Here is a 27,948-nt window from a genome sequence, read left to right on the forward strand (position 1 = left end):
GACTGGACAATGAAGCACTGATAATAAGGAGCTAATCCACATACCTTCTGTGGATTATCCCTCAGGACTCATCTCAGTATTTTTACTTCTCAACAACAAGGAAAAACAATTAATTTTCCACACTTTGTGCCTCTCCACACTTGTGCACAGGTGTTGTTTACACAAGTGTCCTTAATAGTGTATTAAAAGTGCATGGCACAAATGGAAACAAAACAATTCATAGTACTTTCTAGGCAAAAGAAAAAAAGTGCCCCGCTCTCCTCTGTTTCAACTGTTTTTCAGTTCCCTTGGCAATTTAGATCTTTGATTTGCTCTCTTGGTTTGCCAACTACACCCCTGTAGGTGTCCCTGAAACTTTGTATGGTGTAGTGTATCCTTCCAAGTTCAATATTTTTAGGATGTTTCTGATGCCTAAGTGATTTTTTTCCCCTTCCCTAAGTGCACATACAGAAAAAAGGATCAAGTTATACCACAGATCAACCAAAGTCTTACTTAGCAGGCCAAGTCACTTGACTTTTGTATGCACTCTGTACTTGCCCATGTATACAGAGCACCAACAACATGCTTATGGCTACACATCTGACAGCTCCCAAACTTATTCAACTTTGCTGCTAAATTTCAAAACGGATAGCCAGGAGAGCAGAATTCTCAAATTGTGAGTATATACAGCCTAAGGGATAGTCTAGGCTTCAACATACACTCTTGACATTCCAAGAACTTTTTTGCCTCAGTAATAAAATTAAATTCATCATCTCAAATAAATCAAACTCCAAACAGGATAGTGAATCCAAAAGATAGGTCATATCGAAGTTTCCAATCAGGCAATACAAACATTTACTCTTCTAGGCTTCACTTACAGTGTCATGGGTATTACTACTTGCTAAGTGTCAGTGTGCAACAGCCAGTCAATGTGGTTAGTTAGACAAGAACAAAGTACATTAAAGCTTTGATGTGTGTAAACAGCACATCTCTACTACTGCTTACAAAGTATGATAAATGTGATCAAAATATGCTTGTTGATGAAACCAGGAAATTGTCTTAAAATATGACTAAACTGAAGATCATTACTGCTGCTCGACTGACTGAAGGACCACTGCTAACCAGAAACTTTTCAGTTTAGTATAATTTTGGTTTGCCTTTTTTGTTCTGACAATATTCTGGTATTGGATCATATGCTTGTCTCTCACTTTTTGCCAAATTCTTGTCACCAATCAATCTTTCCTGACCACCATCATCCTGCCACTGCCAACTATCAGCACAGCATTTTATCTTTCTCGCCAAAGGCTGGAACATGCACCCGGCCCACAAAGCCTGCCTTTAAATTAAAAAATAAAGAAATAAATAACCAGCCAAGCAAGGTCAGCTTGGGTTTTGTCTCTGGTTTAAATTCCAAGTTTTGATTCACATACATTTCAAAATTCAGCGAAGGCATTCAGGACTGGGCTCAGGTCCTGAGCTTTTTCAGCACGGTCCTGTTGTCACAAGGCCAAAATACTCAACTTGTAATCCAAATATTTCCTTTCAGGTTCACATCAGCTCATACCCAGTGTGCACTGCACTTTACATCTAATTAGATTGCGCAATACAGATGAACTTTGGTGGGTGCGGGGAAACAAGCCCTGAGTATGGAATAACCCCTCTGCCCCCAGCCATGCCTTGCATTCTCCGGAATAGCAATCATTGTTTGGGGTTGCGAAGAAGGAGATAGCCATCTAAGAGATAGGTGAGAAAGGCAATTTCTTTTAATAAAATCTCATGAGTGAATTTCACAGCTTAGTTTGAGAAACCAGGTAAATGCAATATACTTATATCATTAGCATGGAAGCAGCAGCTCCCCCATGGAGGGCTCATTCTCCATGCCAATTTAATCTTGACCCTTTCTGCTGGGAAAGGCACGAACATGGGGAGGTGGTTTCTGTGAAATGCATACTTCTCCAGGATACTTCTCCACTGGGAATAGAACTGGGACACATTTCCCATACACCATTGAACAGCCTTCACATGGTAACAATTTTTGGTCACTTCAGCTGAGGTCTAAAAATATTTCTGCTTGCCTGGTCTCCTGGGTTCACACTTTATTATAAAGTCCACAGCTGTGCTGGTGATATTCTACAGTAAAGAGATCTTCCCTTTGCTAGAAGAATGGGTATCAAGCACATAATCACCTGTAAGAGATTTGGTGCTTACTGTTGTACTAGATTAGAACTCAGATATGAGTCATATGTTCTGTATGCTTTATAGTCACAGTTGCCTATTTAGGGTCCAATCCTGCACAACCAGAGTTAGTGGCAGTTTTGATAATTGTCACACTAACAGTAGTACTGGGCCTTTATTAAAATGAGTCCACTTGTCCCTATTTCTGCAGGCCTCTCTTGGGGTCAGAGGATCTTAAAAAAATTAAAATGCACATGCTTGTCCTGGTTCAAAATCCTGTTCCCGTACTGGACATTAGGCAATCATTTCAGACACTGATACAGCCTCCCTTTGCCAATTCTGCTTTAAATTGTAAGCTGCACAGGGAAGGAGTTTGCCCTGTATTCATCTTTGAAGCACTATTCAAACCTAAGCCATTATAATATAAATGATAAGATTAAATACACTGACCCACTATCCAGCTCTCCCTTTTAATGGTATCAGGAAAACCAGCTACTTTTGAAGAAAAACATATACAAAAAAATCAGGGCAGTGCTGTTTCTTCAAAAACAGGGAAAAGACAATTAGAAAGACACAAGTAGTTGCATTTCAAATTGCATTAATATCCAATTCTTCAATGCAGACAATCTAAATTGTAAATTATGTGGAGTTGTAATCCTTTGGTTTAGTGTATGTGATTGCATCTCCCTCTTGTGGCTGGTCCTACAGCCTTCTCCTTTCTTACAGCTAAATGAGGTGTCCTTTAGCTCAAATGGTAAACCTGTATTTTTGGTGCAGAAAGCCCTCAGTTCAATTCCTGCTCTGGTGTCTACATGTGTATGTAGATAGGGGTTTATTACAGATCCAAAAAAGAAAAGGAAGGAAGGTGGAGGCTAATTGCCTTTCATTTTCTTCTTGCACCAAGCAGCAGCCCACAATAGCAAATGTCATTTGATGTTATAGATCTCAGTTCATGAAAGTGACCCAGAGGTGACCCACCATGAATCACAATTGAGCTCTTTTCTGTTCTTTTTGCCCATTCTGTTTTTCCGTTCTGGTGTGGCTTCATTCACGTTTGCAGCTGATTATCACTTTCCACTTCCCTTCACCTTTTCAACACTTAAACACTACAGTGGATAGCTCTCTCAGTCCTTATAGGGTGGTGGGGAAGAAGCCCAGTTGTGGGGGAGCTGCAAGGGTGGAGTGAGCTGGATTTGGGAAGGTGACACAGGATGCAGGAGTGTGAGAGGAAGGATTCCCCACTGTTTGCAGTAAAGTGGGTGATCTAAAAATCTAAGAATCAGGGTTGTTATACACAGCCTAGCCAAAATATCACACTGAGATCCCAGCAGCATCACCTCTTCCCTTCATTCTTTCACAACAGTGATGTGCCATCAGAATCCATACACAAAAATTTCACCTCAGTTGGCGATAAATGTGACACTCCCTGGTTAAAATACTGTTCCTTATACATTCCAGCCTGACCCTGGGAACAAAACAAACAACTATTCCATTCTCTCGCCTCCTTATATAAATCCATCAATACAACTCCTTCATTGGCTGATGAGAGCAACCATGGCATTTGTTGGAGGTGGGGGACTCTAGACTCTTCAACTCCCAACTGTGGCTAAGTAAGCAGGCATTGGCATGGAGAGCAGCTGTTCAGGGCTCCCATTCAGCACAGCAACACACTGTCTCTCTCTCTCTTCTGGATGCTGCTGAGTAGCCGTCTGAGAAGAGGAGCCTGGAAATTAGATGATGTGCTCCTAGAAGTGCTGGTGGGAGACAGGAGAGGAGTTCCCCGGCAGCCTCATTCAGGCAGCTGCCATACCATAGCCACCTATGGCATGACAGCTGCCTGAGGCCTGGTCTTCACTATAATTCTTCTGTCAACCTAGCTACTGCCTCTTGGGGAGGTGAGTTACTTAAACCAATGAGAGAAATGCTCCCGTAGGCGAAGGTAGTGTCTACAGTGAAGCAGTACAGCTGCACTGCTGTAGTGTTTAAAGTGTAGAAGTAGCCTGCATAAGTAGCAGCCTGCTCTGTCCCAGCTGTAGAGAAGGCAAAGCAACCTGTGGCATTCTTGGACAGGACTATGAACCAAGCTCCCCGCCACCGCCCCTTCCTGAAGTGTAACTCTTTCCCACCTGACAAATTTTGTGCAGCTCCATATGTGACTTTTCTCAATTCTGAGAACAAACTAATTGATTTTTCCCTGCCCCCAGGAACCTGCTGGGCAGGTAGGAAACTATTTCCCAAACCAGCCAAAATCAAATGAGGCTTGGGAAGGGAGCTGAAGGCCCTGGTTTATGGGCTTGCTAGCACAGCCAAAGGTCCTGGCAAAGCCATTGGGTTCCAGAATATTGGAGGGAGTTGGTATGGGCAAGTCTCAAAGAGGAATTGCTGAGGGGCTGGAGGTTCCTGGGAGAGTTGGTGTGGGTGGGTGTTGGAGAAACCCTGAGACTCTGTTTTATGGCATAGTGCCAATCTGAGGGTAACTGGGAGAGATCAAGACATCCTCCCCCTTGCTCTCCCCACTCCTTCACTCTGACCAGGGACCAGAGAGAGAAGAAGCAGAAAGCCCACATGGGTGTTGGAAGCCAGGTGCCACAGTGTTATCCAGTGAGCTTCTTCCCCCTCTCCCATAATGATAAGGGATTTTCTGGCTGTCACTGGCTAAAACATTCCTACTCCTGACTATTGTGCAGTCGAGTAACTCCAACTAAGTTATTTAAGGGTCTGGATCCTGCAAACATTTATGACTTGGTGTAGTACTTCTTAAAATGTGTAGTCCCATTGATTTCTAAGGATAGGTCTATACTGCAAAAAACCAAAAAACAAAAAACCTGCATCACCACACCGAGCGTCAGAGCCCAGGTCACTTGACGTGGGCTCATGGGACTTGAGTTGCAGGGCTAACAATGGCAGTGTAGACATTCAGGCTTGGGCTGGAGCCTAGACTCTGAAACCCAGCAAGGAGGTCTCAGAACCCAGTCTGCAGCCCTAGCAGGAACGTTTACACTGCTATTTTTAGCCCTGCAGCCCAAGCTCTGCAAGCCCAAGTCAATTGACCCAGGTTGTGAAACTTACTGCTTAGATGCATCCGATGAAGTGCGCTGTAGCTCACAAAAGCTTATGCTTAAATAAATTGGTTAGTCTCTAAGGTGCCACAAGTCCTCCTTTTCTTTTTGTGGATACAGACTAACACGGCTGTTACTCTGAAACCTGTCTTAGTGCTGCAGGTTTTCCTTTGCAGAGTCGTCGTATCCTAAGGCTCTATTGTTGGTAAGCACTATGCCTTCAAGCCTCTGGGACTGAGCCCTAGCATTGCAGGAAAAGCTCTGTGATATCCAATTGTATCACGTGTGAAGCAGTTTGTCATAACTGATTAAAACCTGTGCTGCTATTCACAAGAGACAGAATTAATGCTGAGTGTGAAACATTAACTTTGACAATTGCTGACTTGCGTGCTTAAATGGGTAATATTAACACTCTCAGAATGGCTTTTTTATGTAATATTTGATTTATTTTCTTTTTCCGCATGGCTCTCAGGACGTGATTTACTTTATATTTGAATATTACCTTATTTTTGTCTTTTCATTTTTACAGCATGGGGACAGCCGCAATTCCTAACATCCAAAGCTGGATATCTCGACAGTTCTCTGAGGAGTCAGAAGTCAGAATTTCCTAACGCCATTTCATAAAGGTTACTGATAGCGGGCTGAGTTGTTCTGAGTCTACTTAGAATTTCTTGGGCTAGCACAGGTAAAAATAAAGAAATCAATTAACTACCTACCCTCACAGTATTTACTGTGCGACAGTATTAAAAGGATCAAAATGTAAGAAACCTGTTCCAGCAAGCCAGAAAGAAGTTCGAACAAATAGCACATTCAGAGAAAGAGAAAATATAAAATAAACTAAATTCTAATGATTTTTTGTCATGTTGGAGTATTGCAGCCATATATGGTATCTGTAGTTTTCAACTTCATTCATTATTCATACTTAGATCAAGTCCTATCATGCATGCTAAACTGCAGTGCCTAATGAAATGACCAAACCACTGAAATTAATTTGAATCAATCAAGGTACAGAGCATGGATAGGAGAACTGTTACAAAGTTCATATTGCACTGAATGGGCCATAACATTGCAATTTGGTCCATGCTTCAGAATTTGGGCCTTGATCCATATCTGTATTTTAAACACTCCAAAGATGAGGAGTGTTTGGATGCAGGACTTTGATGGCTTATACTCCATCTTCTTATCATCATTATTCATTATTTGTTGAGTGGCAGCAGTGGGCTCAGCTCTGTAAAAGACCCAAAGAAGGACATGATCCCATCCCTGAGTACTTTCATAGTTTACATAGGGCACAACTACACTTGTGAGTTACAGCGCAATAAAGGAGCTCCGGGTGCACTAGCTCACTACCCATTCACACTGGCAAGGCACGTAGAGCACTCTGACTCCCTGGCTACAGCGCGGCTGGTACTCCACCTCAGCAAGTGGAATAATGTTTGCTGCACCCCCGCTGGAGTGCCATGGTGCCAGTGTGAACGAGATGTTGCATTACTGCACTCTGATCAGCCTCCGGAAACGTCCCATAATCCCCTTAAGTCAAGTGGCCACTCTTGTCATTGATTTTGAATCGCTGCAGAAATGCGGATATGCCCTTTGAAAGCTCCATTTCTGACAGCCGGCAGCTTATCTGCTCCGAGACGAAGCAAGCCATTAGTGTGGAATGCTGTGTGTGAGAGAGAGACGTGGGGGGGTGAGGGGTCTGCTGCTGTCTGAACTTATAAGACAGCATGCTGACATGCTCTGAGCCCCCCACAAACCATCTCTCTCTCCCCCCACATACACAAAACACACTCCCTTGTCACACTCCACCCCACCCCATCCCCTTTTGAAAAGCACGTTGCAGTCACTTGCATGCTGGGATAGCTGCCCATAATGCACCGCTCCCAATGCTGTTGCAAGTACCACAAATGTGGCCACGCCAGTGTGCTTGAAGCTGTCAGTGTGGACAGACTGCAGCGCTTTCCCTACTGCGCTCTCCGAAGGCTGGTTTAACTCAAAGTGCACTATATCTGCAAGTGTAGCCATGCCCTTAGATATGGCACAAACCAGAACCAAAATGTTCGGTGTGCCCCAGAGGACAATTCCACCTTAGGGCCCCCAAAGTCAAAGGAAAGACTAATATTGATTTCAGGGGCATTTGGATTGGCCCTTTAGAGCATAGGCTTTTGGTTATTAAATTTACTGGAAGAGTGATGGGATTTTTGCTATGGCCAATTCAGCACTGATGGGTTTTTTCAGACAAAGTGAATTTTAAGGCTTAGGGCTTGACATAGCATGGTATATGCCAAGGCCTAGGTCAGTATAACAGTGTTGCTCGGGGTATGGAAAATAGTAAGTAAGTAGTAATACCGACATAAATTTGTAATGTAGACCAGGGCTTAGTATTCTAATTCAGGGAGTCATTTGAACCAGCATGTACACATACTGAGATGTAGAAAGCAAAAGGTTCAGAGTTGCAGAATGGATACACAACAAAAAGTTTGAATGTAGATCTTCTTAAATCATACAGTCCTGGAATAGGCTTCTCATGCTAAATGGCAATACCTATGCTTTTAGTGCCATCAGAAAATGAGAATTACACAGCTACATAAACAGTGAAAAATACTGAGGAAAAAGAGACAAATGAACTTCAAATAATGTGCAAGTCAAATAGGTTCTTATTTTAATCTTCACCAACTCACCTCTCCTTACTTCTTGTTAGCCACTCATTATCTGTAGCAGCAATCATTTTTACTGAGAATAGCTAAGAAAGCAACCATTATTAGCAAGAACTTTTTTCTTAGGTTGTGAAATATATAAGCCCTTCTTTTCCTTCTCCCAGAAATGTGCTCACCTTGACCCTAATGAAGGACTGACAAACCGCGTGCAAATGGAAAATAAATTCAGAATCTAAGATGCCTTCCAGACAATAACTAGATAGGCAATGAGAGCATATTGTAATATCAATCAATCGAGGCATCAGAGCTCTCCTGCTGGTAATAGCTCACCTTAAGTGATCACTCTCATTACAGTGTGTATGGTAACACTCATTGTTTCATGTTCTCTATGTATATAAATCTCCTCACTGTATTTTCCACTGAATGCATCCGATGAAGTGGGCTGTAGCTCACAAAAGCTTATGCTCAAATAAATTTGTTAGTCTCTATGGTGCCACAAGTACTCCTTTTCTTTTTGTGAATACAGACTAACACAGCTGCTACTTTGAAACCTGTCATTATGCAAGGCACTGAATTTAGCCATATGGAGTGGAAATCTACCAACTTCATGAAAAACTCATACAGATACAGACAGACATCATCTTCCTTTCCAAATGCAAACAGATGGACATCATACCAAAAGGACTGAAGGTAAAAAATCCATTACAATCTATGTATCACACAGACTATGCTGACAGCTTGTGCCACATGCTCTCAAAGAAACTGCAGAACCACCTGATCAACATCCTCTACAGCAAACAGGGAAAGATTAAGAATGAGCTCTCAAAACTGGATACTCTCATAAGAAAACAACCTTCCACATAAACTTCCTCATGGCTGGACTTTACAAAAACTAGACAAGCCATTTACAACACACACTTTGCTTCTCTATAAAAGAAAAAGGACACTAAACTATCTAAACTACTACATGCCACAAGGGGCCACAACAGTGGTTCCCTTAACCCACCCAGCAATATTGTTAATCTATCCAACTATACTCTTAGCCCAGCAGAAGAATCTGTCCTATCTCGGGGCCTCTCCTTCTGCCCCTCCACCCCCAAGAACATGATACAGTTCTGTGGTGACCTAGAATCCTATTTTCGACGTCTCCGACTCAAGGAATATTTCTAACACACCTCTGAACAACATACTAACCCACAGAGACCTTCCTACCAAGATTACAAAAAGAAGGATTCTGGGTGGACTCCTCCTGAAGGTTGAAACAACTGACTGGCCTTCTACATAGAGTGCTTTCGACGACGTGCACGTGCTGAAATTGTGGAAAAGCAGCATCATTTGCCCCATAACCTCAGCCGTGCAGAACACAATGCCATCCACAGCCTCAGAAACAACTCTGACATCATAATCAAAAAGGCTGACAAAGAAGGTGCTGTCGTCATCATGAATAGGTCGGAACATGAACAAGAGGCTGCTAGGAAGCTCTCCAACACCACTTTCTACAAGCCATTACCCTCTGATCCCACTGAGGGTTATCAAAAGAAACTACACCATCTGCTCAAGAAACTCCCTGAAAAAGCACAAGAACAAATCCGCAGAGACACACCACTGGAACCCCGACCTGGGGTATTCTATCTGCTACCCAAGATCCATAAATCTGGAAATCCTGGACGCCCCATCACCTCAGGCATTGGCATCCTGACAGCAGGATTGTCTGGCTATGTAGACTCCCTCCTCAGGCCCTACGCTACCAGCACTCCCAGCTATCTTTGAGACACCACTGACTTCCTGAGGAAACTACAATCCATCGGTGATCTTCCTGAAAACACCATCCTGGCCACTATGGATGTAGAAGCCTTCTACACCAACATTCCACACAAAGATGGACTACAAGCCGTCAGGAACAGTATCCCCGATAACGTAACGGCAAACCTGGTGGCTGAACTTTGTGACTTTGTCCTCACCCATAACTATTTCACATTTGGGGACAATGTACACCTTCAAATCAGTGGCACTGCCATGGGTACCCGCATGGCCCCACAGTATGCCAACATTTTTATGGCTGACTTAGAACAACGCTTCCTCAGCTCTCATCCCCTAATGCCCCTACTCTACTTGCGCTACATTGATGACATCTTCATCATCTGGACCCATGGAAAAGAAGCCCTTGAGGAATTTCACCATGATTTCAACAATTTCCATCCCACCATCAACCTCAGCCTGGACCAGTCCACGCAAGAGATCCATTTCCTGGACACTATGGTGCTAATAAGCGATGGTCACATAAACACCACCCTGCCAGAAACCTACTGACCGCTATACTTACCGACTAGCCTCCAGCTTTCATCCAGACCACACCACACGATCCATTGTCTACAGCCAAGCTCTACAATACAACCACATTTGCTCCAACCCCTCAGACAGAGATAAACACCTATAAGATCTCTATCAAGCATTCTTACAACTACAATACCCACCTGCTGAAGTGAAGAAACAGATTGACAGAGCCAGAAGAGTACCCAGAAGCTACCTACTACAGGACAGGCCCAACAAAGAAAATAACAGAACACCACTAGCCATCACCTTCAGCCCCCAACTAAAACCTCTCCAACGCATCATCAAGGATCTACAACCTATCCTGAAGGACGACCCATCACTCTCACAGATCTTGGGACACAGGCCAGTCCTTGCTTACAGACAGCTCCCCAAACTGAAGCAAATACTCACCAGCAACCACATACCACACAACAGAACCACTAACCCCGGAACCTATCCTTGCAACAAAGCCCGTTGCCAACTGTGTCCACATATCTATTCAGGAGACACCATCATAGGGCCTAATCACATCAGAGGCTCATTCACCTGCACATCTACCAATGTGATATATGCCATCATGTGCCAGCAATGCCCCTCCGTCATGTACATTGGTCAAACTGGACAGTCTCTACGTAAAAGAATAAATGGACACAAATCAGACATCAAGAATTATAACATTCAAAAACCATTCAGAGAACACTTCAATCTCTTTGGTCACTCGATTACAGACCTAAAAGTGGCAATTCTTCAACAAAAAACTTTCCAAAACAGACTCCACGGAGAGACTGCTGAATTGGAATTAATTTGCAAACTGGATACAATTAACTTAGGCTTGAATAAAGACTGGGAGTGGATGTGTCATTACACAAAGTAAAACTATTACCCCATGTTTATCTTCCCCCACCCCCGCTCTTCCTCAGACGTTCTTGTCAACTGCTGGAAATGGCCCATCTTGATTATCACTACAAAATCTCCCCCCCGCCCGCCCCGCTCTCCTGCTGGTAATAGCTCACTTTAAGTGATCACTCTCATTACAGTGTGTATGGTAACACCCATTGTTTCATGTTCTCCTTGTATATAAATCTCCCCACTGTATTTTCCATTGAATGCATCTGATGAAGTGGGCTGTAGCTCACGAAAGCTTATGCTCAAATAAATTTGTTAGTCTCTAAGGTGCCACAAGTACTCCTTTTCTTTTTATAAAAATCTTGTTCTTGTTAGGCAACACATAAGGAAATCCATCCTCTCACTCACTTCTCTAGTAAGGCACTCTTATCTGCTGTACTATAGGCACAGGGTATTAAAATTCAGCTTTGATAAAACTCTGCTTCAGTGATTGCTTTGGCCTATGTAGTTTATGTGGATACATCTCTTCCAAGGACCCGGCACAAGATAGATAATCTGCCAGCTAAAATGTCATTCCCAATTCCGCATCTGTGGCCCTGTTTAATTCTGGTGACAGCAGGCCACGAGAAAGCCTGAATTCCCAAACTGCTCCTACCTGCTCTCCCTTTGAATCTCCCTCCACTTCAGCTCTACATCCTCACTTTACAATCCTTGTAGGAAGATTATTAGAGACCACAAAGCCTCAAATAAACAAAGAGGGATCACCCCCCAATACGTGTGCGCATGTGTACAAACACACAAATAAATTCATACATACATAAATGGAAGGAAAATGAACATCCTAGCAAAAGGGAGATTGGGGTAAATTGCCCTTTCTTGACAATTAAACCAAAATCAAGGGGAGGATGGGGGTGTCACAACCAGGACTCGGACGGCTAGAGCAGGAGTCAGAGTCAGGCCAAAGCTCAGAGCCAGAATTTAAGTCAAGGATCAGGGCTGGAGTGAGAATCAGGAGTCGAGCCAAGGGTCAGAGCCAGAGACCAGGGCAGGGATGAGGAACAAGATGAGAAGGCAAGAACCAGCAACAGGCAGGGAAGTAGGAATCAGGGACAAGTCAGGAAAGCAGAGCTCAGGAGTCAGGCAAGAAGGCAGGGGCCTATGTATCAGCCAGACAGAATTCACTCAGATGCACAGACAACTTCCGGTGTCTCCTTCTGGCTTAAATAGTGCAGCCGGACCAATTGGTGGGACTGGGTGCTTGTACAATCAGGACTTTCCTGGGCAGTGCCACATCACTCACCAGTCACTAGCAAACTGCCAGATGGTGGCTGGGATGCCAATGCTGCTCGCAGATCTGGGTTCAAGACTTGTGGATCCTCACATCAGGTCACAAGCCCTTTCCAGTTAATAGCACTCTTCAGCTCTGGGAGAAGTTAAAAGTCTCCCTAAAATTACTGCTTTGGTTTTGAAGTAGATAGGTTACATGATTCCAAGCCCACTGAGGGGGAACGAATTATTTCACATCAAGGCCTGTAAAAGCCTGGAGCTACACAGCCAATAGGAGTTAATAACCGAGGAGTGTGATACAGAATCTTGTTTGCTCCCCGCTTCAGGAAAATTCAAGTTCTCCACTGCTGCTTTGTTTTGTCAACTTTTTGGTTTCCAGGAGAAGTCAATTTCTCACCTGGATGGGTCAGCCTGCTGCAGATCCAGCACCTGTGGTCTTCCTAGGTTAGCAAAGGTTTGGGAGACCACAGATATTTTTCTGCTGGATCAGGCCATAAGGAATGGCACTCTTTCTAACCTTATGAAATCAATACTAATTTCTGCCAGAACCCTTCTTGACCAGAACTGGAAGGCAGGAAAAATGGAACTTCCCATGACCTGGTGCATTTAAAAGAAAGCCTCAGGAACCAAGGGCTAAAATGATTTATTTTGGCTGTAACAAATATTTTGGCTTCCTTTCCTATCAGTTTGCCAATAAAAACACAGATCCAAGGTTTTTCAAACTACAGCATTGCAGCAATTTTGAAAATGACAAAGTGAAATGTATACCAACTAATAAAGGGCTATTCATGCTATAAATGCCTTTTTGTGCTGTTTTCCACATTCTGTAGCATAACTTAGGAAAATATTGGGCTTATTTGTCCTCCAGTTTATCTTAAAGAGCCATTGTGCAGCAAACCACATCAGTGCTGTCTTTATAAGCAAGCTCTCTCACTTCTAAATCCTATATTACCCTTGTCCCACTGAGATACACTGCTATCCCATTTTCTGTTGTTGTGAATAACTCACATCAGGGAAGATGACTCATGACACTGAGGTTACAAAACAATCTTTTCTTACCGAAGACAGCAATCCAGCATTATTAGGTGTCAGTAGGGTTCACTGAGGGTAACACCCTCGCCTCAAAGACAGAAGGTTCAAGTCCCCCAGTTGGTCCTGGGATCATATCCAATGCTGTAATTTCAATGCAGTATTGGAGGATTGCCTCCCTTCTGATGAAACCTTCCCATGCGATTATATTCTAAAGAGTGTCTCCAAAGTCAGCGTTCTGTGGTACTGCATTGTCTCTGTGACTGCTCAAACTTCAAATGTGCACACATTTATAAGTAAATATGGTAGGGTTTTTTCCCCCAACTGCTCAAACCTCAAACTTGATAAATTATCTCAAAGTGAACCTGGTCTTTCTGGCTCTGACATCACCAATAATAAAGATTCTGCCATTGCAAATACTCACCAACAACCACATACCACACAACAGAACCACTAACCCAGGAACTTATCCTTGCAACAAAGCCCGTTGCCAATTGTGCCCACGTATCTATTCAGGGGACACCATCACAGGGCCTAATAACATCAGCCACACTATCAGAGGCTCGTTCACCTGCACATCCACCAATGTGATATATGCCATCATGTGCCAGCAATGCCCCTCTGCCATGTACATTGGTCAAACTGGACAGTCTCTACGTAAAAGAATAAATGGACACAAATCAGATGTCAAGAATTATAACATTCATAAACCAGTCGGAGAACACTTCAATCTCTCTGGTCACGCAATCACAGGCATGAAGGTCGCTATCTTAAAACAAAAAAACTTCAAATCCAGACTCCAGCGAGAAACTGCTGAATTGGAATTCATTTGCAAATTGGATACTATTAATTTAGGCTTAAATAGAGACTGGGAGTGGCTAAGTCATTATGCAAGGTAGCCTATTTCCTCTTGTTTTTTCCTACCCCCCCCACCCCGATGTTCTGGTTTAACTTGGATCTAAACTTGGAGAGTGGTCAGTTTGGATGAGCTATTACCAGCAGGAGAGTGAGTTTGTGTGTGTATGGGGGTGGGTTTTTGGAGGGGGGTGAGGGAGTGAGAGAACCTGGATTTGTGCAGGAAATGGCCCAATTTGATTATCATGCACATTGTGTAAAGAGTTGTCACTTTGGATGGGCTATCACCAGCAGGAGAGTGAATTTGTGTGGGGGGGTGGAGGGTGAGAAAACCTGGATTTGTGCTGGAAATGGCCTAACCTGATGATCACTTTAGATAAGCTATTACCAGCAGGACAGTGGGGTGGGAGGAGGTATTGTTTCATATTCTCTGTGTATATATAAAGTCTGCTGCAGTTTCCACGGTATGCATCCGATGAAGTGAGCTGTAGCTCACGAAAGCTCATGCTCAAATAAATTGGTTAGTCTCTAAGGTGCCACAAGTACTCCTTTTCTTTTTTCATTAAAATAATGATACGTGGCCCAGAAAAGAGTCCAGTTCACTCTCCCATACCTATTTTGGCTCTGCAGTGCTCACATAAATAAAAACATATTTTAGTCAGCAAGGGCAGCATACATGATTCACTACATTAAGGACACATATACGTTAGAAAGGAAAATGCCATTTATATACAGCCATGCTTCTGATCCTATGCTTGAAACTGAGGTTCTTTCTATCAGTCTTTGGTTGGCTGTCCGAGTGAAAGGCAATGATCCCATAGTCCTTTTGAAAAATTGTAGCAGATAAGAGTCCAGTCTCACAGTCTGTCTCCCTAATATCCATACAACAGGTGAGCTCTTACTGAGTACTTAATGGCTGCTCTACTGGCCTATGCAGCCATGCTACCACTGGTACTTATTATGTTGAGATACCTGAAATGAGAGAAATGCTTGGTAAATTTTAATCTATTGTATTATTTTATGTGTATTGCATTGTGAGCTCCATTCTAGATTGTTATTCAATATTTTAAAGGCTAGTGTTATATTTTTGAATTTCAGCAGGTTCACTACTATATAGTGCAGGGTGACCAGTTAGTACAAAGTAACAAATGATATGTGGAGATCTCTACAGTCACTAGTGTCTCCGGAAATGCACATCCAGGACCGTAAACAACCCCCCCGCCTTTTTTTTCCTTTCATAAATACATCCTTGTTTGTAAGATGAACTTTTAGAATGTGAGGTATTGAAGCTGGAAATATCAGCTTATGATTCTGCTGAGGACAATTTTTAGTTCAGATAAAAGAAATGAACTTCCTGAGCAAAACATTAGATGGAGCCACACACAGTAGCCTTATACTCATGGTCCAGAACACATGCCAGCTCCCTGCAGACAGGCTCATTTATATTGTGAAAAAGGTGTAAAGACAGAGAAAACCATGACAGCTCTCTGCAGACAGGCTCATTTATATTGTGAAAAAGGTATAAAGACAGAGAAAACCACAGTTCTACCAAGGTCATTCTTTTTCACTGGACAGGCCTACCCTACTGTTCAGCAGGCATAACCTGAGAGAATAGATGTTTTTGCCTTAAACTTGTTACTGTCCACTCCTATCATAATCCATGACTTGCTACACATGAGATGTTCAGAGGGCCAGCACTAGACCCATGCACCAATTAAATTCTCAAAATAGGGCCCAAGTAGGACTAAGGCGGCGACGTCGGTCTTCCCGCTACACAGGGGTATTTTACCATATGAGAATAAACTTCTCTCAGTTATATAGCTAAAACCAGCCCTTCCCTTCAAATTACATTCACTGTCTAGAACCCACACAGATCTTGCACTAGGGTCTTTTATAATGACCCCAGCAATAGCCAAAATCATTTTCTTCCTCTTCTCGTCAATTTTACAAATCCAGTTTGGGGTGAAGGTTGTTTGTCTTGAGGAAAGAGTGGTAACTTTTAGCACAATAAACACTTCAAAACAAAGGTATAAGCTGCTTTATTTTGTGTAAACATGGGTGATTTTAGGGTCTTTGTATACTAGCAACTAAAAGTTCCTTACATAAAATAGAGAATTTACTACTTCTCCAAATAGCTTTCCCATTGGATTCTTTAGTATATGATCCCTAAAGGAAAAAAGAAAATGTAAGTAAAACTTCCAAACTCTCTGATAGAACAGAGTGAATTGGAGGTTTCCAGGGTCCTCTGTGGTTAAATTTGCTGAATCTTGTTTCATAATAATGGTTGCATATTGGCAAACAAACAGCTGGATTCTAGCTTTCTGTTTCAGTAAGAGGCTCCAAATCTTGTGACAAAGCCATTGCTACTATAAACAATACTAAACTGTTAAAGATTTTAAAAAAGGATGTAATGTTGCCAAAAAAGGAAAAGACTAGGTATAGAAAAATTATCATGTTCACATCGATGATCATGAGTTTTATAACATAAATCAAATGGTGATGTATTTACATAAAAATGAGTTTCCCAGCCAAAGAAATGCTAAAATATTGACATAAAATCTTGCAAAGTTTAAAAATTGTCCATCATTTAGAATTTCTGCATTTTCATCAACAACTTGTTCCTTAAGTTGCATCTTGCATACTAATTTTTTCCCCATCCACTGAAATATAAAAAACACATCCCTTTGGTGATCTGAAAACACATGGATGTTCTACTGCAAGTTCAGAGAAATCACTGGGATCCACAGACAGCAAATACTTTCAGTTGCAATGTAAAAAATGCCACAATTTCACCATCTTGTGGGGACACTGAATACTGCAGCAAACATCTGACAACCATTGACCCTAATTCAGGAAAGCATTTAAGCAGTCCATGAGTATGTTCTTTTTCAGGAACACACTAAAACCTGCTTAACTTTAATCATGTGCCAAAATCCCACTGACTTCAAGAAGAATTAAGCACACGATTAAATGATTTGCTGTATACGAATGCTTTCCTGAAAATGGCGCCAGAGAGAAGAACCTGTGCTACTTGCACACTTTGCGACGTTTACTAGAAATATGTGACTAATTCACTTAAAATACAAATCCTTTCTTTTTCCTCACCTTACATTTTGCTTACAACTCAAATGGAAATTTTGTCGAAGTTTGAAAAAAGTTGGGATTTTACCCCCCACCATTTTCAAACACGTCTAACAATTTGAGATTCTGTCCAGACCTTAGGTGCCAAGATTCCGTGGGAAAGGCTCTTCCTATAAGAGTTCTAGGTCAGGCTGGCAGATTCAAGAGATTCAGAACTAATCACAGAAACTTCTGATTTAAGTGTGAAAGGAAGATAGAGATAGCATGAGTAAGACTCTAGCCACCACTCATTCAAGTATGGCTGAGAGCTTGCTCTCCATATTCCCATTAAAAATGGGCACAATCCCTTTGCTACCTTTAAGTAGCCATTTAAATGGATCAATTTAAAGCAACAGTATAAAACTGAAAAATGCACAGTTCCATTATGCACGAAGAGCCAAATTACTTTTACTTACCCACTCGTAATGTCATCAGTCCTTATATTCTTGCCCAGAACATCGCCATCACTCATATAGCCTGTGGCATCCATGCTGATGCTTTCAAGATCTATTTCATCACCGCCCTTCTCTGAGATGTCCATGTGACAAACGTTACTACCACGGGATGCTAGCTGTCTCCTCAAAGGTGCTGAATACATATAACGCCCAGACTCAGCGTTGATGAAGCGGCTGGCATTGGCTCTTGGAGGATACCCATTTCCCATTGATGGAGCATCACCTGCCTGAAGGCGGGGGCTGGACTGCCCAAGTCTCCACGATAAAGGTGTTGGTCTTCCAGTCAAGCTGAGAATACTGCGACCGCTTATTTCAGTAGTGACATTGGTGTCAAACGTGGTCTCCAATGTGCTTAAAAAAACCCAATTGATTTAGTCTTCACTGACATGGTATAGAACCATTAGATTTCAGGTCATGCTACTGCATACATCATAAAAGAATGCAACTTCCAAATAGCGGCAAAGGTATAAACTGCAGTTGACACACTTAACAGCATTTGCCTAAAACAAATCTCTTCATGTATTTTACACACCTTAACAACACTACTTTAAAAATAAAGGGTCTCCCTAGCCAGGCCATCAGTGTTGTGTTGGGGAAGGGAGCAGAAAAAGAGGGGGTTATTTATTTACTTATTCGTATGTTTATTCATTTTTGGCGTGGGTTCTTCCCAGTATCCAAGCACAACTTTTCCTTTTTCAGTCAAACCTAACCCACAGTTGATGTTGTCACCATTCCAGGCAGGAGGCTTAAGCTGATAAAAAGACCACTTTTGATTTTGAGCAGATATTTTTATGATTCCTTCTCTCCTTTCTAGCTGCATTAACAAAATAACCTATCCGTTTGGAGATGCTCAAGATAGCTAACAATCTTTCTGTCTCTCTCAATGAAGATTTAAGGGGAAAAATAGTTATATAAAGATTAGGCTAATTTCATATGTTTTTCCAAACTTAAGGATTTTGTATCTATTTACACAGTACTTTGATTTTCAATTTCACCTCATGACCACTAAATACATTTTCTAAGGCTCAAATGTACACTATATTCTTCATGCCTATATAGGCGAGTATATTGCTTCCCTTCAATGACAAATGCTAATATAGGCTGTCTGTTTTCTCCTCCTCCTCGAGAGCTGCAGTTTCCCTCTCCCAAACCAACCCCGATTTCCTTTCAGGCTGAATATACATACTGTTACCCTCAGTTATACTGGACTCTGGCTAAAATGGACTAAATGGGCTCAGGCTACTCACAGCATGACAAATCCTGTGGAACCATGAGCAGGCCTTAGTATCCTGTGGCTACAGTAATTAAATCATAATGAGCTGTCACTTTAATCGAGACTTTAAAAGGAGGATAGATGCACTGGGAGTTCATCTGTGGAGGTACTGGCACTGGCTTAGCCAAACTACAAACCTTCATCTGCTGAGCTCATTTAGGGCTTCATCCTATGAAGGGTTCAGCATCGTTAGTCAACTGAAATTGAGGGAGCTGAGCACCTCACAGGATCAGGCCCTTCATGCGGCCAAACATCATATTCTCCTAAGCCTCTTGTTGAACATTTAAAACAACAGCTCATAGAACGTTCAAATGTAATCACAGCTTTTGCTTATCTTGAGCATATTTTAAATATTACTGGAGATTTCTAAATACTGCTTTACTAAAAAAATTGTACATACGCATCACTAATAATATTATAAAGCTTTGTTTGTCCAAAGACCAGTTAGGAATCCAAGTTATGCACTTTATCAAGTAGGTCAAACACAGTTCACCTGCTTGTTTAAACAGCATATTATAGATCTGGGGAGGGAAATGCATTAAAGTCACCCATAACTAAACCAAAGTAACATTTTAAATGGTAACCTTTGCATAATTTTATTCAAACACCACCTAATGTAGTTAACAAGCATTGCTCTTTCCATGACTATTTTTCTATATCCAACCATCCTGTTCCCTGCACCACCACCACTTACTCTTCATAAATCTTGATAAATACTAAACAAGGATCAGAAGCTGTGCTTTCAATAAAAGAAAAAAGAACAATAAATGCTTAGCCAACTTAATTTCCTCCATCGTCAGTGTTAATCATTTTTTCAGGGGCACAACCCAGCCAGAGTTGGGACAGGTAATATAAGAACACAGTTATTTCACTGTTCAATAAAGAAGCAATTCATGCCACTACCTGTGAGAGACCTGGGTTCCCCTTAAGCTGGACATGGTCTCCTCTAAGTTCTGTCGAAGATCAGCAATGTTCTTGACGGTTCTCAATCGTCGAGTTTCTGGATCCTCCCCTATGAAACAACAGAACTTTAGAAGGAAAGAACTAGCCCACATTAATTAGCAATAGCAAAGACATGCATTATCATCTCTTCACGGCTCTGAGTCAAGCACAAATCCCTGCCTTTACATTATTTAATATCCCACACTAAATATGATGTAGGATTTCATTCACTGCTGCAAGGAGCTTTCCATTGCCTTGGCCAGACTGAGGAATAGCGCTGCATTGTTAACTTCATTTCATGGGCTTTCTTTGAACCATAAAGTAATCAAATATTTTTGTATTGGACTTTACTCAAACCTCCCAGGTACAATTTTGCTTAATAGCCAGAATGGTTAGAGCATATGGCAGTCCACTCCATCCCTCCCATACTGGCATGATGAACACGTACTTGATGAAGACTGTTCTTTGCAAGGTTATCATCTCAGTAGATATCCTTTTCTCATTTTAAATAAATCAAATTCATTATTAGAAAGCTGCTGTTTTGGGAACAAACTAAACCATGTCTATTAATTGCTCCACAGATGAATGATGTACCAGGTATTCCAGCAAATGCAGCCTGCCCAGCTTCATCCTGATATTTAATTCGTGTAAATGAGCTTTACAGAGGAGGTATGGTCACCAGAATGCATTATGATACAGAGGAAGTTTTGTTCTGTTTTTTTCGTAGGAACTCAAATTAATTTCCCTTGCAGGCTGTAACAAATTCAGGTCAGCATGATTCATGTTCCAGTAGTGAATTAACGTACAACAGTATAGAAACCTTCCAAATTAGACCTGCAATAGTCAAGAACACATTGATATGTTACTTGAATCCTCAAGGCCATAACCACTATTTTTTGGCTTTGCATAAGAATTCTTTGCCATTTTTGTTTCCCTAAGGAAATTCTTAAGGAATTCCCCAGGATGGTCCATTCGAAAACAGCATATTCCCTGTTTTTGGACCAGAAAAGGAATCTACTTCCATTTTATAAAACCTCCTAGTGGCCTCAGTGGAATTTATTTTGCTTACTTGTCCTCTGAAATTGATTCATAACCACTTCACTGCTAGCTCAGATATATTTTATCTACTTAAAAGCTCCGTAGGTGTTAAAAAGAAGTGACTTATGATTGTTAATGGTACCAAGGTGCTTGCTGTCAGCATGGAGCATAACCGAACTAGAAAACCTCCACACAGGATATAGAAGAAAAAAAAAAAACCCTGCTAATTAGCTAGGATCATTTCACAGAAGGCAATGAGCTCATTCAAAAGGTTTACAACAGACAGCTAAATAGCAAAATGCTTCATAACCGAAATTTAGCTATTTTTGATAATAGTGCAGTCTTAATACTCTTGCATGTTCTTGAAGTGAAGCCTTCTTCCCTAAAAGCTCCCATGAAACTGAGTTGAACTAATCCACCAAATGGTTAGTTCAGATGAGAATCTACACATTAAAATTAAAATTTCTGATTTAAGTAAAGACTGAAAACAGCCTCCAAACAGTTGCTGCTCTTTAAGAAAGCTTCTCTCAACCCTTGAAGTAAATTTAGTGCTTGTGCAAGGTGCCAAATTGCTAGCTCTGGAGGATGAAGACCTCCAAGGCATCAGTGCAAATGTCCTATGCTGCTCCACCAATCTGCCTCAGCTCTGACTTGTAGGGATCATCTCTAGGGAAAAGAAAGTAATTTCATGTTCATCCAGCCCTTGGCCTTTCTGAGATAGACAAGAAGGGGCCAATTATTGTCCATGTTAGTGATGTTTTTCCATGATGTGGATGCTCTCTGGGAACCAGATTGATGCCAATAATGCATTTCACATAGGCCACCTAACCATCAGATAGTTACAGCTTCATTACTACTGACCTGACAAGACTGGAAATAGAAACTTAATAGAGCTCAATTCTCTAAGCCATAGAGTCTCTGGGATGTAAACATTTTTATACACTCATTAGTCTGCAAATTATCGCAACACTAAAGAACATTTAAAAATAATATTTCTAGGACTATGGCTGATATCTGCTCTTTCCACAGATTATTTCTTTTGTAACTATGAAGGCAAGTTCTAGATAAGCTATTAAGAGCACAGACAAGAGGCTTAGATGAGGTAAAAGCAATTAAAGTTGTTTGCTTTGAGACTCACAAAACTAAATTGTGACAATGTTTTTCCAAAGAGAAAGTCATATTCAGACACCAGTTTTAAGCTCTTTAGAAGACATTATATTGACTTTCAGTGAAAATATCCAATTAGACTACACTTAAGACGTTAATCAACTTCTTTACAAGATTCTTTTCTTCATGAATTTTCTGTATATATTGCCTGTGAACTGTTTACTTCCATTTCTCTCTCTCTCTCTCTATATATATATATATATATACACTCTTCCCTCTCCACATACACATGTAACTCATTAGCATCAATTTTGTTACATGCATGAATGAACAAAACAAGAGACATAAAAGACTTATTTATTTCTTAAAATTTTCCTCTCTTTTGGAGTTGAGGAACTGTTTTGTCTGTTCTCCATTAATGCTCCTTGATTGAATACCACTATCTGTTGACTTTGGCTTTAAACAATTTCCTCTTTGGATCCATACTGTTTGATATAGAGATTGTCCTGCTGTTGTGTACTGTTGGATCTTAAACTAACAGGCATAATAAAATAATAATATTTGAAATTAAATATTATCTTCCATTAAGAGCTCTGAAAACCCTCTGTAAACTAGATACTATTACCATTTTACAAATGGGTAAAATGAGATATATATTTCATTTTACCCATTTGTAAAATGGAAATAATATACAGAGTTTGGGAGGACTGCCTAAGATAACACACGGATTAAGAAGCACTATTGAGAAAACTCAGGAAGCCCAATGCTTGTTCCCCCTATTCTAACCAACAATGCACTGCCTCCTATATTTATGTATCACTGCAGGAATGTTCACAAGGACTATGTCCCTAATGCCATTTGTTTGTCTGTTTAATATTTCATGCATTTACATATAAATTATATATGCAGATATGTGCATACGTGCACTCCTGCTGCTCTCCTGTTCCCCAATGACTCTTCCTCTTGGTTCTGTGGCCAGCATGCATGCATGCATGCAGGTATAAACGTGGCAAAGGCAGAATATATAATGAAATTAATATGAAATTGAAATATGAAATTAATCCAATTGTGAAGCTTTATAGCCACATGACTTCCCAAGCAGAAGGATCAGTTCCAAAGCTAACATTAGACTGGAGAATGCACAAAATAACTAGATAAAGAATTCTACAGTGATACCTCAATTGTGAGACATGTTAAAGACATACTTAATTTATAAACAAAGACACACAGTTCTCTAAAAACAGAAAGAAGGATGGAGGGTGGAGACACATCAAAGATTTACAAGCACAACTCACATTTGTACTGCAATGTTGTTGCTAAAAGTCACTTGGTGAACATGTATTGTTAATTATCAGCTATTCCTGGCAGTGGCAGGAATTTTAGAATACACACAACACATGAAATTACTTTACAACCCTTAGCATCTTAATCCCAATCAATTTCAGCACACTTCTTATTCAACAGACACAGTAAATTAAAATTGGTTTTATATTTCTCATTGCAGCAATGGGAGTGTTCCCATTAATTTAGTCATCAAATTGATGAATGCTGTAGAGAGATGATTTTATGATGAATGAGAAATTGCCAAAACTCCAAACTTTCAAAACAAGAAATAGCTTGTTAACCTATTGTTTTAAATCTGGGAAATGCAAACATGAGTTGAAGCTAAAGTACACTACTTCTCAAATTATTCAGACAGAATGTGACAATGTTGGGATTTCCCAAAGTTATAAACTAATGCAAAATGCCAAAGGAATGAGCTTTATCTAATCCACAGTCTCTGAAGTCTGATATATTAAAAAATGGAAAACATATCAGGTACATGGTTCCTTAGGGGTTCTTGAGGAATATTTTAGTCTAATCTGGCAAGATGCTGAATGTCTGCTGCAAGGTGCTAAAGCAAGATATTAATTACCCTCAATTCCCAATGATTTCAATGCTCAGTATCTTGTAGAACTAAACCCCTGGTGTCCAAAATCTGATCTTTACCCAGTTTCTGTTTCTGAAGGACCAAATATTAGAACTCTTCAAAAACAAGGCATTAGGAATAACCACATATGTTAAATTGCCCCCTAAAGAGAGGAGAAGCAAACTTCATTTAGCCCAGTCTCATTTATTATATACAATTCACACAATTAGTTACCTAGACATCTTCCAGGACCTACCTGAAAGGTCTTCGAGACCAGGCTGTCCAGTTTTAGTGTAAAGAGCAGTATCCATGCTCACCCCTCCCGTGCCGGACTCAGCTGTTACATTCCCTTCATTGTCTGTCTGTGATCTTAAAGGCAACACAAATAGAGATATGCAGTCACTCACCACCAAAAATATATCACGTGTAACATTGATAAAACTGCACCCGCCATCATCCACTGTGTCCTTTTCTCTAGAATACACTAGCAGACTGACTTTACATAATTCATTAGTCCCATGTTGAGCTATGTCCTAGAAACGGAAACAGGCACTGAACTGTAAAAAAAAAAAAAATGAAATATTCATAGTCAAATTGTAGACTTCATAGACCCCCAGACACTAAGACATTTCAGATTTTCAGCAGCACACACTGGGCTGAAACCCTGATCTTCCTTAGCAATAGAGTTTATAAGTGACAGTTCTTCACACCTGTGCAGAATTCCGTCTGTTAACTAGCAATGCCACCAGCTCTTTTTTTAAAAGAAACAAATAGTTAAAATAAAACAATAACAATTGACTGCAAGAAGAACTTTGGACATGGGATTATTCAGTGGAAGGTGATTTTCTAAGAATCTGCTTTTCAGTTATGTATTAGTATAAATCTGTGATCACTTCATTTTACTGGTTACACTGTGTTTTGGATCAGAGGACCACAGCAGTTAGCAGTTAGAAGTGCAGCCTCCTTTAAGTGCAAGAAAGAGTTCCTAGATAGGAGGACACAGAAGGTATGTTACTGATACTGCTCTTGATCTCAGCTAAAAGACCATGTGGAAACATACAGGAGGGTATAATAATTTCTGTTTGCAGTTTAAAAAAAACAGGAGGAGAAGTATATTTACAACAGATTATCTGCTGCTCAGCTCCTTGTGTAGGGGTTGTGAACAGGGGGAGGGGATGGCTAGATTGTTCCTGCTCTCCGGTGATTCCCAAATAGTGAACTGCCCCCTTACAGCTATCGCCTACTGAGATAGTTTAGAACAAACCTGAGGCCTCTCTTGTAACATCTCAGTGTAGCAGTCTATCCGCTTCTAGTGCTGGCTGGGCCACAGATACAGGTTGATGAGCCTAACATAGACTTAGCTAACAGAGCTGGATCTTTGAATTCATGCAGTAGAGACCCATGCATTAACATCCCGATGTGCCAGATTCAAACCCTGCTGCTGACATCCCACCCTGGAGGGCAGGACCCCAAGATCAAGAAGATACACTAGCTCCTTTGGGAGTCCCCTACAGCTGTGTCTAGCACATACTGGCTCTTTGGGGCAGAGACCATCATTTTGTTCTGCATCTGTACAGCTCCTAGCAGAGTGAGGTCTGGGTCCATGGCTGGGGCTCCTAGGCACTATGGTAATATGAATAAATAACAATAACAGTCTAAGGCAGAGTTTAAAGTTTGGAACATAAACTTTAAAATGATGCTACACATTATATTCTTCAGGTCTTCAAAATAGTTACACACTATTAGTGATTTAATCCCTTTTTATTAAGCATGGATTTACTTTTCCTCTTCATTTTTCAAGAAAACAAGATGATACATTTTGACCTTTCACTTTGACTTCTGGCTGGGCAAGTAAATATGATATTTTTTTCAAGTCTGCAGCAGTTTTTCTGGCAGAGTTGTACAGTTTGTTTTGCATTCTTTTGAAAGGTCAAATAAATATTACCTTGAGACTACCGATCTGTTATTAGAGTTATAAAAATTGTACGGTTAGCAGCTCAGCTGCTTTCATGCTTCAGATGATACTGGTACTGAAAACACTGAATGGAGATCAGCTCCAAGTCAGTCATTACCCTGGATTTTATTTTAGCTTTTTCATCAGGACATTATAGTCATAAACAGACACCAATCCAATGCCTAACTCACCCTTGCATGTTCATGGGGGTACGAAATGTCACAATTGAGAGCTGATCATGGATACTGGGAGAGTATTTGAGAGGCCAGCTCAAAATGTTTTTTAATTTTGTGCCCATTTTTTCAAAACTGTGTGTGTATATATACATAATGAGTACTACTTGGCCTTTTGGCTATTATGCAAATCAGTTTAACGTCTGTTATGTCCTGTGTTGCGGGACAGGCTCAAACACAGAGGTCTTTTCAATCTTTATCTACAGCATTATAATGCTAAGAACTGCACTGGCACGCTCCAGCTCAAAACAGAGAGCTGTACCCCTAATGGGCTTGTAAACAAACAGCGGGCTTGGTCCAGCTCGCCATCAGGCAAACCTAAGATGCTGCACTGGTGAAGATTTGAAAATAGTAGGTTTTGGAGCAGGGTGAATCCAGAAATTTTAATATGTATTTTAATAGTGGCACCAAGAAGAATGAAATATTAATATGTATTTTAATCAGGTTAATCACTCACAGGTGGCTCTAGATATCCTGATTTTATAGGGACAGTCCCAATATTTGGGGCTTTTCATAGAATATCAGGGTTGGAAGGGACCTCAGGAGGTCATCTAGTCCAACCCCCTACTCAAAGCAGGACCAATCCCCATTTTTTAACCCAATCCCTAAATGACCCCTCAAGGATTGAACTCACAACCCTGGGTTTAGCAGGCCAATGCTCAAACCACTGAGCTATCCCTCCCCCCTATATTTTGCTTATATAGGTGTCTATTACCCCCCCACCCCCGTCCTGATTTTTCACACTTGCTATCTGGTCAGCCTAGCTGGCTCATTTTCATGCGCTGGTACAGCAGAAAGCTTGCACAGCTTTTTACAAATATCCTGTACAATGCAGAAAAACAGTATTGGCCTGACTGTGCCCAGCAATGGGCAGGTGCCCAAGGGGAGGGGGCAGAAGGCACAAGGATTCCACTTTATGTTCCCATATAGGGGCCAAGCATACTATCAATCCTTTTGCTTCCCCGAGTGCAAGGACTGTTCCATGCACCTTTGCTACAGATCTATGGATGAAGCAAGGCTGTGGCCCAGCTCCCCTGAGTCAACACCTACCAATAGAGCAAAACCCACTCATGGGGAAATGAATGCTTGACCCTAACCAAGGATCGAGCTGCAGCCATGCTCTTCCTTCACTCCTAGGCCTCATCTCCACTACGGACATTTTCTAAACATATCTCAGCATTGCAAACACTGAGCTAGCTTCACTACTGGTAGCAACATCACGAGCACCGGTGTAGAGGGGCCACCAACTCCTGCAACCATCTTTAACACGATGACATATAAAGGCCAGTCTAATCAACACAATGTTAAAAATGACCAAAGCAGCAGCTGGACTATCTACACGAGGGCACCGAACAGGGCACAAACTCCAGCGGAGCTGAACTGGTGTCTCCAACAGTTGGACGTTTTAGACAGAGCCTTGCAGACATCATACCCGCCAAAGGCACAACGCCTATAGAAGCTCCCAGTGCTACACTGCAACTCCACTCTACCCACCACAGGCTCAGACTGCCGCAGCTGAACCATACATCTAAAGTAAAACATTACATCTAAAGCACACACGCTGTATACGTACTATTAATACGTCAGTATCATGAAGTCAGCGTTAAGCAAACACGGTATCTGAGGCAGCAATCATTTACTTATTAACTGTTGGGAACTATAACTATCTCAGCGATGACTGTTGGGTTTTAACAGTAACCTGATAAATTATGTCACT

The 27,948-nt window shown here is 41.2% G+C and overlaps 1 protein-coding gene across 2 annotated transcripts in view; it reads right to left on the reverse strand.

Moving 5' to 3' along the window:
- Positions 1 to 27,948, reverse strand: part of NAV2 (neuron navigator 2) — a 344,782-nt gene that overhangs the window by 110,241 nt on the left and 206,593 nt on the right. For both annotated transcript variants that reach the window (XM_077820144.1, XM_077820143.1), the window contains exons 8-10: positions 24,301 to 24,413; positions 19,952 to 20,060; positions 17,737 to 18,126 (exon numbers count right to left, since the gene is read on the reverse strand). In XM_077820144.1, the coding sequence (XP_077676270.1) occupies positions 17,737 to 18,126; positions 19,952 to 20,060; positions 24,301 to 24,413 (612 nt within the window). The remainder of the gene's footprint in view (positions 1 to 17,736; positions 18,127 to 19,951; positions 20,061 to 24,300; positions 24,414 to 27,948) is intronic.

Source organism: Eretmochelys imbricata, chromosome 6 (genome assembly GCF_965152235.1).
Source record: "Eretmochelys imbricata isolate rEreImb1 chromosome 6, rEreImb1.hap1, whole genome shotgun sequence".
NCBI classification, from domain to species: domain Eukaryota; kingdom Metazoa; phylum Chordata; order Testudines; family Cheloniidae; genus Eretmochelys; species Eretmochelys imbricata.